We start from the raw sequence: 12,739 nt of genomic DNA on the forward strand, positions 1-12,739 counted from the left end.
TACACACACATATCAGAGATTGTGGTGTATAATTTGGTATATAAATATAGCATATAGATATATAAATATAGACCTTTCTTTGGATATGACTTTTTGATACAGAATATTTCCATTATTTGACTGGCAAATTATTTAAATTCATATCCAGTTGACTTGTCCTCATGAACCTTTTGTCAGAATAAAAATTCCATTTTGACAGATAAAATAAAGGTACTGTCAAAGCAACAGAACTTAATATAACTATTGGTCATCACATCATCACTACTTTAGTATAGATTACAAACAATAATTTCCTGGTAACTGTTAAACCTGCCTTGCCTTTGTAAATGCCCTAAATATCTTTAGTAGGAATTATTTGGTGAGCCTAGCAGAAATTTCATATAAAAAGAGATCTACTTGGTAGATATATGAAATTAGTAGTACTTGAACATTGAGTTCCATTTTCCAAAAACAAATTAGGCATAAGAAATCATATTTCTTAATAAGTATAGGTGCACTTCTATTCATTTGAGTGGTTTAGAATAAATACATTTTTAAAAACCTGTTATTAGTGAGGCAAAATACAGGAGGTAATAACTAAGTAAAGAAACTGACATTGACTTCATGCTTCACTAAAGTGTCTGGATCTGTTTTTGGTACAGTTTGATCCAGTCTTCCCAAATTTTTAAAAATATTTTATTTATTTATTTGAGGGAGAGAAAGAGCGCTTTCAAGTCGTGGTGGGGAAGGGCTAAGGGAGAGGGAGAAGGAGATTCTCACTGAGCAAGGAGCCTATGGGGATGCAGGGCTTGATCCCATGACCCTGAGATCGATCATGACCTGAGCTGAAGGCAGACGCTTAATTGACTGAGCCACACAGGTGCCCCAATCTTCTCAAACTTCTAAACAGTCTGATAAACTAATCACATGCTCAGATCAGATATATAAGAATGTGGTATGGAAATTGCTAGTAGTCAGAGCAATTATAAGCCTTACTTTGGATTTGACTTCCTGATACAATTGAAAATAGCATGATTTAAACTATTGAGGATCCAGGTTATTACCTGGAGAATTCACCTATCTTCCAGGTGTCATGTAATCTGAAGGAGAAAAAAATTTTCTTCTTGGGAACTTGACTTATTAAGGGCAATTCTCTCCTATACCGTGAAATTCTAGGGTGAAATCTGTGCATGTGGATTCCATAGATTCTATAGAAGACCTTCAAATTCTATTCAAGTTTGTAATCTCCATGCCTTGAAAATATTTTCCCTCAAATCTGACTCTATATTCTTTCAGAGGGCATAAAAAGATAAAAGGTATCCTTAAAAAAAATGGCTTAGGCTTAAAAAGTACCCAGAGATACTTTACCCTCAATACACACACACACACACACACACACACACACACACACACACACTTTCCAGCCCTCTGACATTTCAGTGTGGAAAGACTGCAAATACCATGGAACTGGGATTAATATTTCAAGTGGTCCTGTTCAGGTATCGGGTTCTGAGACAGAGTTTGGCAAAATAGGTCCAATCCATTAAGGACATTCACAGGCCCATTGTAGATACTGTGGGTTTTTCATAAACCCTATTGTTCAGTTCAAAGTACTGCTTTTTCATGCTCAAATTTTATGCTTCCTATTTATTTCACTGTGAAATGTTCTTTCTTATGTGAAATGATGAGCAAAGAAGATGCAGTATTTGTTTTTATGTTCTTGAAAAAAACAAACAAGAAAATTGGCAACCTAACACTGGCTATCAAATTTGCTTTTGGAGAATTACCACCCAGTAGAATGCAAAACTCAGGAAATCGGTCCCCAGCATGAAGTGCACACACTCCCTTCATTCTTGCTGAATTATCATTCTGTTTTTGTAAGCCACTCTGTAGAAAATTTTATGTTATTGCTCTGGCCATGCAGAGAGGCTCCCTCTACCTCACCTACAAATATAAGCAAGCAAACCAACAAACGACGGAATGCAAGTATAGCCTAATTATTTCTTATTTCATGGAGTACTTGAATGGTTGAAAGGCTACTGAAATATCGTGTTTCTTTGTCTAATCCCATATTCCCTATAAAATTAGTGACTTTCTATCATATAATTATATAAACCTTTTTAGTAATATTGGAAAATCGTTATTTTTTAGGTAATATATTTGAAAATGTACCAATAAAAATGTAAAATGTGAACAGATAAGTTCAAAAATCAATGAGAGATTAACTGAATAGAACCTAAAGCAACATGATGACAATAAAGATTCACAGTAGGAAGAAAAATTTAAAGTCAGTTTCTCCAAATGACTTTTGAAGTAATTAAAGAGTCAACTAAATCTTCCACAGTATCTAATAGCTCTCTACTGCATAGTTAAATAATCGGCTTTCAATACCTGCTTCCTTTTAAAGTGGGTGGTACATGTATATTTTAGGTATTGTTTTGTAAATATCAATTTGGGACTAATAGAAAATACGACTATCTTAAAAACTACTAAGATTTAATATAAAAGGATAAAATTAGGGGTGTCTGGGTGGCTCAGTCAGTTAAGCGTCTGCCTTCTGCTCAGGTCATAATCTGGGGTCCTGGGATTAAGCCCTCTATCTGGCTCTCTGCTTACAGGGGAGCTTGCTTCTCGCTCTTCCTCTGCCACTCCCCCTGCTTGTGCTGTCTCTCTTTCTCTGTCAAATAAATAAATAAAATTTTTAAGAAAAAAATCAATTATGCTAATTTGGTTGATACTGTTTTCTAAGTTTTGTATATCCTTAATGAATATCTTATCTACTTTATCAATTGAGATAAGGATATTTTGAATGAGGTGCTAAAATCTCCAATGAAAATTTTATGTACTTTTAATTTTAATTGTATATAATTTTAATGTTTCTTAGTTCTGTCAGTTTTAGTTTCTATTACTAGACAAATGAAAAATAAATTTAAGATACTAGAGTATGACTTGGCTTCTCTGGAAACATCAGGATGGGAAAATAAGAAATTAAAGCAAAGAATTCTGATAAAGGAAATTTGGTTTATCTGTCTCAGAGAACATATGACTCACTTTTCCTCATATGGTACCAAGTTCTTTGTTTTGTTTTTAACTTGATTTCGTTTCAAACCTGATTGCTCTCTAAGACTAGAAATCTAAATGTTTTCCTGAGAAAGATGCAATCCATACATAAGACAAATCCTGTGGGCCTGGAATATAAGACACCATAAAAGAAGTCAGATCTGCTTCAACAGAAAAGACTTCAAATATTTTGCAGGAGAACTAAACTTTTATGGTGGTATTTTTATTTACCATAAATAACAAGAATTGAAAGAGCCTAAATCAACACACATTTGGAACCATGTTGGGGAAGACATTTGAAGTTTCCAAAATGGCATTGCTGGCCAAGCTGTGGGCGGTTGGTAAGTCAGGTGTCTTGAACAAGAGTTAAAAGGAAACTAGAGATTTTGAGCTCTTAGAAGGGAGAAGAGGGTGGAAAGATGGAGAAAGTAGGAGATTTGGGGAAGGTGGTAACTGATGTTCTGGATCCTGAAGGACAAGTAGGATTGGCTGAGACGGGAAGTAGCCTTTTTCTTTTTTTCAAAGGAAGGATGTAAAGGTGGGAAAGTTGGTACCTGGTAAAGAAATGTGAGCAAGCTGTGCAAAGGGAACTTCCAGCTTACAGATAAGACCTGATTGAGGCTAGACTGTCAAGGACCTTCCACAGGGTCTCCATCCTCCAGGACAGTGGTTCCAAAAGTGTATCCAAAAAGAAGCCCCCATACTTACCCTTCCTATCAATGATTTATGATATTTTTTAAAGATTTATTTATTTGAGAGAGAGAGAGAGAGAGAGAGAATGAGCAGAGGGAGGAACAGAAGGAGAGAATCCCCAAGTCAACTTCCTGCTGAGCGTGGAGCTGGATCAGGGGCTCCATCCCAAGGACCTCAAGATCATGACCTGAGCTGAAATCAAGAGTCAGAGGCTTAACCAACTGAGCCACCCAGGCGCCCCTCTGATATATTCTATCCAATTTTAAACTTCACATTTCATTTATAAAGAATTCTGGCACGGCCCACTGATGGAATTACATACATATCCTGCTAAGAGATCAAGACCCACAGTCGGTAAACACTGCTCTCATGAAATTCATGAACATGTGTGAGTGGAGTAATAGAGTAGGGCTTCAGGAAAATGAACTGGACTGTTTGTAGAGGGTGACTTAGAGGGGAGGAGACAGGGAAATGTAGCTTGGGTGGTTATTGTGGATACCGGGAAAAACAGTTGTTGAATTAATGAATATAAAGAGAGTAAGACCATTGCAAAACATGTTGAGAGGGAATTAGAGAATGATCTAAGAGCGATGAGAGGGGAAATGAAGAAATGCATGCAAGACATACATGGAAGACCAAATAAGATTTTTAAAAAATCCATCAATGTATATGTACTTACACATGTATAAGTATTGAGTTAGTTATAAATAAAATCAGAGAAACTATATGAAATACTTGCCTTAAAAACTTTTTGAAGTAGTATAAGCAAATCTAAGCTACTCAAAACTAAGCTAACCAGTAATGCAATGGAAAAATTCATACTGCCTCAGGAGAAAAGGAAAGAAATATTGGTTTAGCATCTACTAAGAGCCAGGCATTAATATGTGCAGTTTCTTGCTTAATCCTCACAACCCTGTCAAACAAATATTGATGTCCTTATCCTATGAATAAGGAAACTGAGGCTCAGAGAGGTTTAGTTTTTTCCAAATCTGAAGAATTAGAGCAAAAGCAGACATCCGGACCCAGGTGTGTCTGATTCCAAAGCTTAGGCTTTATTGGTATATTTAAATTATGAAAAAAAAAGTTACAATTATTTTTTAAAAGAATAAGGTGTATTTCATTTCAGTACACAGCACAACTTTTCAAACCAACTTGTAGGCTTAAAGAAACTCTTTATAATCCGCCTTTGACTATTTGTAGAGGAGAAACAAAGATTTATAATTTAAATGACAGGTAATCCTTCAAAAATAAATTTTTATTTAGTTTTTAAATTGCTGTGGTAGTTATAATTGGATGCAGGAGCCAAATATTCTAAAAACTTTAATTAAAAGATAATAGGAAAGCTATCTCAGGAACAGATGGGAAATTGTTCTTGTCTTTAATCATTCTCTTCTCCAACTGATTCCACATGGGGAACAAACAAATTATTTATCATATTAACACAAAATACCAACATGAGAGGTGCTAGAAACTTTACCCAGAACTTGGATTTCAATGGAAAGGCAAGAGATTAAATGTTAAACATGGGCTAACAACTGAAGTAGCAATTTCAAGGGAGAAGAATGAATAGCAAAAGGCAAATTGTAATTAACTGCTCAAATTTTTATTAATATCTTAATGTCAGGTCATTTTCAAGTTGGATGCTTTAGGAACTAAGGAAAATACCATGTTCTTTTTGAGAAATGAGGAACTTTGCCTTTTATTTTGTAAAATGTTTTCATGTATCTAACTTTTAAAAAAAATATTTTATTTATTCATGAGAGACAGAGAGAGAGAGAGGCAGAGACACAGGCAGAGGGAGGAGCAGGCTCCATGCAGGGAGCCCGAAACAGGACTTAATCCTGGGACCTTGGGATCATGCCCCAGGCCGAAGGCAGGTGCTAAACTGCTGAGCTACCCAGGGATCCCCTCTAACTTTTATATAGAAACTTAATTTCCTAAAGATCACATGGGCAGTTTGTTGTTTGGTTCTGGGTTCCAAAGACAAACACTATGAATAACCCTTTGAAACAAACAAACAAACAACAACTGAACAGTTCAGTTCCTATGGACAAGCAAAGAGATGTTTTGCTTTGATTTTGGGGACAAACCCCTATCTGTAGATGGTGTACCAGCTCAGGCATTTTCTTCTGGTGTAGCTGCAAAGTTTGATGAACCACCACCTACCTACGTCTTTTCTCAAAAGCAATTTTCGCAGCAATCTAGAAGACATTGGTTTCTATACCCCAGGTCCCACAGACTGAAATTAAAGCTTGGAACCCCTTACTAAATGTAGCACTAGTCATCAATTTAAATGGGGCTCCTGGGTGGCTCAGTCGGTGAAGTGTGACAACTCTTGATTTCAGCTCAGGTCGCAATCTCAGTCATGAGATAGAGCCCTGAGTTGGGCTCCACCCTGGGCATGGAGCCTGCTTAAGATGCTCTCTTTCCTTCTGTCCCTACCCACCCTCCCACCTTGCATGTGCTCTCTCTTAAAGAAATAAATAAAGAAGTATACTACCAGGATGACAAGAAACAGAAGTGCCTCAGAAGCAATGGGGTAATAAATCTGAGGGTAATAAATCTCCCTCAGAATTTCCATTGTTCTGACAGTCATGTCTGCTGATTTGGGTGTGAGGAAACTCATGGGGCGGCTGATTTACAAAATTAATTGAATGGTGCTAAACTTTTAGCCAATAAGGACACACATATCAATTTTAGATTAATCTTAAAAGACGTTTATTCTTGTAGGATATCACTGTGATTGTGCATACAGCTCAAAAGAATCATAATTTGTTGTATCCAGACCTTTGAGGGGAAATTCTTTGTATTTGTGACATACATAAATACACTGTCATGCATTATTTATCATACGTATAAGATTAAGTATAAGTAATTACAAATGCATCTAATTTTTTCTATAACTCCATCTGAACTTTTAGAAATCGTTAAAGGAAAATATTTCTGACCTTTGTTAAAGATGGTAAGGAAGACTTTATTCACCCAACGGTTGCAATGGGGTTTTACAGCAGGGGAGAGAGTTGGGCCTCCATTCTGAAGACAACAAGGAAAGTGGGAATTGACAGCCAAGGAACAGGGCTAGTGTTGGAACAATGGAAATTCTGAGGGAGATTTATTACTAATAGAACATTTGATATGTCTCACCTTGGAGCTATCCAAATTCGGAAGATCAGATGTTTCTAGAAGGCTCTATAGCAAGGGGAATATATCTAAGAAAGCTTTATCCATGGGAAACATATCATCCGTGAAAAGGCTTCTAAAGGGCACATATGTGCCTAGAAATTGCTGAGGCACTTCTGTTTCTTGTCATCCTGGTAGTATACGTCTTCATTTATTTATTTAAGAGAGAGAGAGAGAGAGAGAGAGAGAGAGAGAGAGCACATGCAGGTGGGAGGGTGGGTAGGGACAGAAGGGGAGAGAGAATCTTAAGCAGGCTCCATGCCCAGGGTGGAGCCCAACTTGGGGCTCGATCTCATGACATTATTGGAGGGAAATTTTCTTTTTTTTTAAGATTTTATTTTTACGTATCCATTCATGAGAGACACACACAGAGAGAGGCAGAGACACTGGCGGAGGGAGAAGCAGGCGCCCCGCGGAGAGCCTGTTGGGGGACTCATTCCAAGGTCCCCGGGCTCAAGACCAAGACTCTCAGCCACTGAGCCACTCAGGCAACCCGGATGGAAAATTTCTAAATGGAAACATCAGGGCTACGGGGATACTGGCTAAACCGACCTGAAGGATTCTTGCAGAAAGCAAGCCAGGGGTGGCAGAGGTCAAGGGTACAGGGACCTGGAGTTGGATCCATGGGCGGAGGAGGTTTCCCCTTAAACAGCCCCAGCAGGATTCTTGCTAAAACTGGTGCTAGGTGAGGACTGAGCTCAAGTTCTGCTCCTCCAGGAGAAGAGGACTCAAAGGAGCCTCACTGGGCTTTGCACAAGGCTTTGTCAAGCTACATTTAAAAATAATCACCTGGAAGGCAAACGTGACCGGAACACAAAGCTCATTAAATAGTCCCCTCTCAGCACAACGTGGCCATAGGGGTCACCCTCCCTGTGAGCTGGGCCACCGCTCCAAGGACAGCGCCTGAATGCCTGCGGGCACTGCACGGGGGCCACAAGCCGCCCCCGAACCAGCTCTCTTTAGAAGAAAAGCAGGAAGGAAGAGAGTTCCCCTGCGGGCAAGACTCCTGCTCGCTTTCCCGCTGCTCATCCAGGAAGCCCCGCTCAGGCCGCGGCCTCGGGGCTCCGGGGCTCGCCCCCCACCCCCCGCCCCCCCCCCCCGGAGGCCCCGCGCCTGCGCACGTCCCCGCCTCACCCGCCGGCAGGGGGCGGGCCGCGGCTTTCCGTGCTCCGCGGCGGGGCTCCCGGGGCCCCTCTTGCCCCCGCCTTTGCCCGCAGGCTCCCGCCTGGATACGCTTCCTTAGCAACCGGTTGCCCTGGGCAACCGGAGGACGCGGGGCCGTCTGGCCGGGTTTCCCGCGCGTTCCTTCGCCTGCTTACGGGGAGGCGCGGGCCGGGCCATGTCGGAGATTCTGTGCCAGTGGCTCAACCAGGAGGTGAAGGTGTCCCGGACCGTGAGTGAGTGACCCGGCCCGCGGCCCCGGGGCGCAGAGCCCCGAGCGCGGGTGGCGAGGGAAGGTGGCGGGAAGGCGTCCCCGGCGGGCGGCCGCAGCCTCTGACCTACTGTGCGGCCCTAAGCAAGCCGAGGGGTCAGGGGGCGGAGTTTGCCGGACCCCGCGGTGTGGCCCTCACAGTATTCCCTTCCCCCTTAGAAGCGTGGTCTTGGCGGGATGAGCACTGGGGGGTTATGCTCAATGTTGGCAAATTGAACTCCAATTAAAAAAATAATAATTAAAAAAAAAAAAAAAAGCATGGTGGGTTTGCAGGCCAAGGAGCTCTGAAGCCTTAAAGCCAGGTAGGGCACGACTGGGTATGCGGCCCGGGACGAATTACAGCACCTTCTGCGGGGGGAGGGGGGAAGGGGGAGGGGGGAGGGTCTTTCCTGCAGCATAAAATAGATCGGATGGTACTTTCCCTACCTAACGACCTTGGAGGGGGAGGTGGAGCAAGGTAATGCAGAGTAGGTTAACATTTACCAATTGTAGCAGTTGTAGCTCAGAATTTACGAACATTAGCTATTTCCGACCACTCTTGACTCTTGGCTAAAGCTGACCTTTAGTCCCTAATCCGATTTTATCCCAGCCGCGAAGTAGCCATCCAAAGTTTCTGACTCCCACAACCGCAGGGGCAATTGTACGTGCCGGCGGTTCCTGGGACAGCCAAGTGATTCCAACAGAGCACTCTCCTCCAGCTCCGCTTCTTTCTGTGGTTTCTTCAGCACTTCGTTTTCCAGCTGGTATGGTTTTTGCTCAAGGCAAGAGGTTTTTCAGCCCAAATCATTTCAGTCTGTTTTCGCAGAAGCACCCTTGCATAATGCCAAGTTGCTACCAGAAGGACAATAGTGCCAACCCGACCTCAGGTCAACCGTGGATTTGCTGGACCAGTAGTGTTTCTGAAGCAGCAAGATGTTCATTCATTATCAGCATTACGCTCTTTATTGTTGGAGCACCTCCAGTTGCATTTCCTGAGGCATAAACCCTAGACTCTTTGCCAAACCATACTCCACACGCTCCCTGGGAACCGCCATATACTCTTTCATATAATTCTATGATCATCCCATTTTGTCCCTGTTTCTCAGCTAAAATATCCCGATCAGCGTTTCAGCACGATGTTTAGCATTTCTTTAATTCCTTTTTTTTTAAATTCCTTTTTTACCATAGTAGCCAAAGTGCAATATAATTTTAAGTTATGCTCTTCCAAAGAAAAACAGTTACAGATTGCTGAGTTTAATTTGGTTCTTTTACTTGATTAGTAATACCCAGACCCTTTGGTCAAGTCCCTAAAACTCTATTGCATATTGAAACACTTTTGAAAAAAGTAAATAAAATTAATAAGAAACATAACACCAGTACTATGCCATTATAATTGTAATAGTTGTTTTTTTTTTTTTTAATTTTTATTTACTTTTGATAGTCACAGAGAGAGACAGAGAGAGGCAGAGACACAGGCAGAGGGAGAAGCAGGCTCCATGCACTGGGAGCCCGACATGGGATTCGATCCCGGGTCTCCAGGATCGCGCCCTGGGCCAAAGGCAGGCGCCAAACTGCTGCGCCACCCAGGGATCCCTAATTGTAATAGTTGTAATTATAATTTTAACCAGCCTTTTGGAATTCGGGTTTTGAGAGGAAGTATTAACTCTTTCTGTGAAGATGGAAAGACTGGAGACATTTTAAGTAAGAATTTTAACGACATAAACTATGAATGGAGAATTCCCATGTCTGCTTCCCTGAAGCTGTTAGCAGAGATGGCTGCAATATTCTGCATCCCATTCATTTGGAATACATATTTATTTCTTGACCCTACCAGCTTACTGGAGTTGGAAGAGATAGTCCCTGATGTAACCACATCCATATTGTAAAAGGCCTTTCAGGTTATAGGAAACACATTCAAATGTGTTTGGAAACAAGCAAGATAGGATCTGTGTGCCTGAAGAAGCACACAGCCAATTGTTGATTCTGGTCATTAGCTAAGACATTTTGTGGTGTGTAGTGGAAGGCTTGGAATGGCTTATAGGAACTATCATGGAAGGACTGTAAGTGACTACAACCTCTAGAGAATGATCTTGGGCAATTTATTTACCTAAATTTCATGATACTCAAAATGGGAGTAATAATAATAGTTCATTGAGTTGTGTCAAGATTAAACGAGATAATAAATGTAAAGCATTTAGAATAATGCTTCGTACATAATAAATGCTCAACCTCAGTTTTCAGAAACAATAAAATCACCAGTATGTCAGGATATTTGAACAAGGACGTTTATTGCTACATGAATTGTAAGGACAAAATCAAAAAAATGGAAAACAATCTGAATATCTTTCAATAGTGGCATACTTGGATAAATGATGCTGTATTCATGCCGTGGATTGTTATGCAGTTGTTAGAAAGAATGAGTTAATGCTATAACTTTTGACCTACAGGATATTCATGTTCTTTGTCAAGTAAAAAATAAAAGTTACAGTTTATTGTGATGAGTATAATTCCATTTTTGTACCAACTAGGAAATACAGATATACATACACTCAGACACAAAAGCACATTGATCTGTTTATATTAGTACAGAGAAATATGTGAAGGGTCATATACTAGACTATTGACATATACATGAATCTTCATATTGTTTGTTTTTGTAAGCATAGGGAAAAGTGTGAAAGGATATAAACTAGTGTATTGATATTGATTACCTTGGGTAAGGAGAGGATTCCTGGCTTTTCTTTATACATTGGTGCTGCTTGGCTTGTTGCTTGTATTGCCTTCCTAATTTGAAAGGAAAATTCAACATAGGATTGCAAATAGAAAATCAAAAAAGATCAAACTTCATATGACAAAACAGGAGAAAAGGATGTTTACCATCTTTTAATTGAAATTCGTAAGCATCTTATAATGAAGTATTAGGGAGGATTACATAAGAATTATTTTCTTAGATGAATTTTGTAGATGAAAAAATAGTAAATAATAATAAATAAAAAGTTTTATTAGACACTTAGGCACTTATACTAGTGCTAAGCCCTTTATGGGTTTTTATTTGTTTGTTTTTGAATTCTAAAAAAAGGCCCTAGAGGCATTGTCCTAGCTGGAAAGATGAGTAAAAGAAGCTGACATGCTTGGTTATTTGTTCAGGCTCACAACACTAGTGGATCCTAGAGCTAGGATTTGACTTATGCTCTTAGGCACCATGTTGTATACTGCAATTATAGTGAGGGAATATATTTTTAAAAAACTCAACTCTCTCAATTGTATTCATCTGAGCTCATTTTATAGGATTACTGTTTAGTTTGAAGTTATAAGAAGTACACAAATTCAACCACCCAGGCATGCTGTAACCTAATTCCTAGATGGTAAATGGCAAAGATGGATTTATTAGTGTTTGTTTCAAAATGGTTCAGTCCTGTACTGCTTGCTAGGATGAAGAAAACAATGAGAATGCTAGGTGAGTGCATTTACACTGTCTTGATGAGGCCAAATAATTGTTCAGTCATTGGCAAGGCAGCTAAAGCTGATTGATTTTTGCATTATTCTGAACAGTAGTAGTCAATTTGGATAAAGCATGCTATATTGAATTTCATGTTGCCTGGACTATCCTGAATATCAGCAGTAAAGAAAATAAATTCCAATGATCCTCAATTGAGAACCATCTCCCTCCACTTAATGAGGTTTCTGGGAGTCACCCGAGACTTGATTAGTCTCAACATATGAAGATTCAAAGCTTTGTTAGCAAAGCTAAGGATCTCCAGTGAGTTTAATTTAACTAGACCGTATCTTCTAGAGAATAATGCTTATTAGATGTATATGATAATAAAATGTCTTAGAATACAAAAAGTTGCTCAACACAAAATTACATCTGAAATTCAAGCAGTTTTTTTCAAGTATTTGTTTCTATAATGAAAAATAAGTAATATAGACTAATGTTACTAAAAGATTTGTTGTAAAATTCTTCAGGAACTCCTAGTTATTTTAAGAAATAAGCATTGCTTCTGTTTTATGAACCTCCTTAATGAATTTACTACATAAGGAAACTAGCTTTGGAATGTCATAACTGAACATTCTCCTAAGTGAGTGGAGACTTGTATTCTCTGTGTTGTACAGATCAGATCTTTTGTAAACACGGGTATATACAAGATAGTCCATATTCTTTTGAATCCTGGATTAGGATATATTGAAAATTGTAAGTACCTTACTATGTATATTTTAATTGTTTCAATGATCTCAGGGTCCTGGAATCCAGCCCCACATCAGGACTCCCTGCTCAGTGGAGAGTCTGCTTCTCCCTCTCCCTCTGCTGCTCCCCTTGCTTGTACTCTTTTGCTTGCTCTCTCTCTGGCAAATAAATTAAGAAAATCTTTTTAAAATAATCCTAAACATTGTTTTCAATAGTAACAGAGGTGTAAT

At 39.6% G+C, this 12,739-nt stretch overlaps 1 protein-coding gene across 2 annotated transcripts in view; it reads left to right on the forward strand.

Annotated features, from left to right (window-relative positions):
• The first annotated feature begins 8,189 nt into the window (after positions 1 to 8,189).
• The window catches only part of SPEF2 (sperm flagellar 2), a 169,895-nt gene continuing 165,345 nt past the window's right edge, over positions 8,190 to 12,739 (forward strand). For both annotated transcript variants that reach the window (XM_041749489.1, XM_041749490.1), the window contains exon 1: positions 8,190 to 8,309. In XM_041749489.1, coding sequence (XP_041605423.1) covers positions 8,252 to 8,309 — 58 coding nt within the window. In that variant the 5' untranslated portion in view covers positions 8,190 to 8,251. The remainder of the gene's footprint in view (positions 8,310 to 12,739) is intronic.

The sequence above is a fragment of the Vulpes lagopus genome, chromosome 3, assembly GCF_018345385.1.
Source record: "Vulpes lagopus strain Blue_001 chromosome 3, ASM1834538v1, whole genome shotgun sequence".
Lineage (NCBI taxonomy): Eukaryota > Metazoa > Chordata > Mammalia > Carnivora > Canidae > Vulpes > Vulpes lagopus.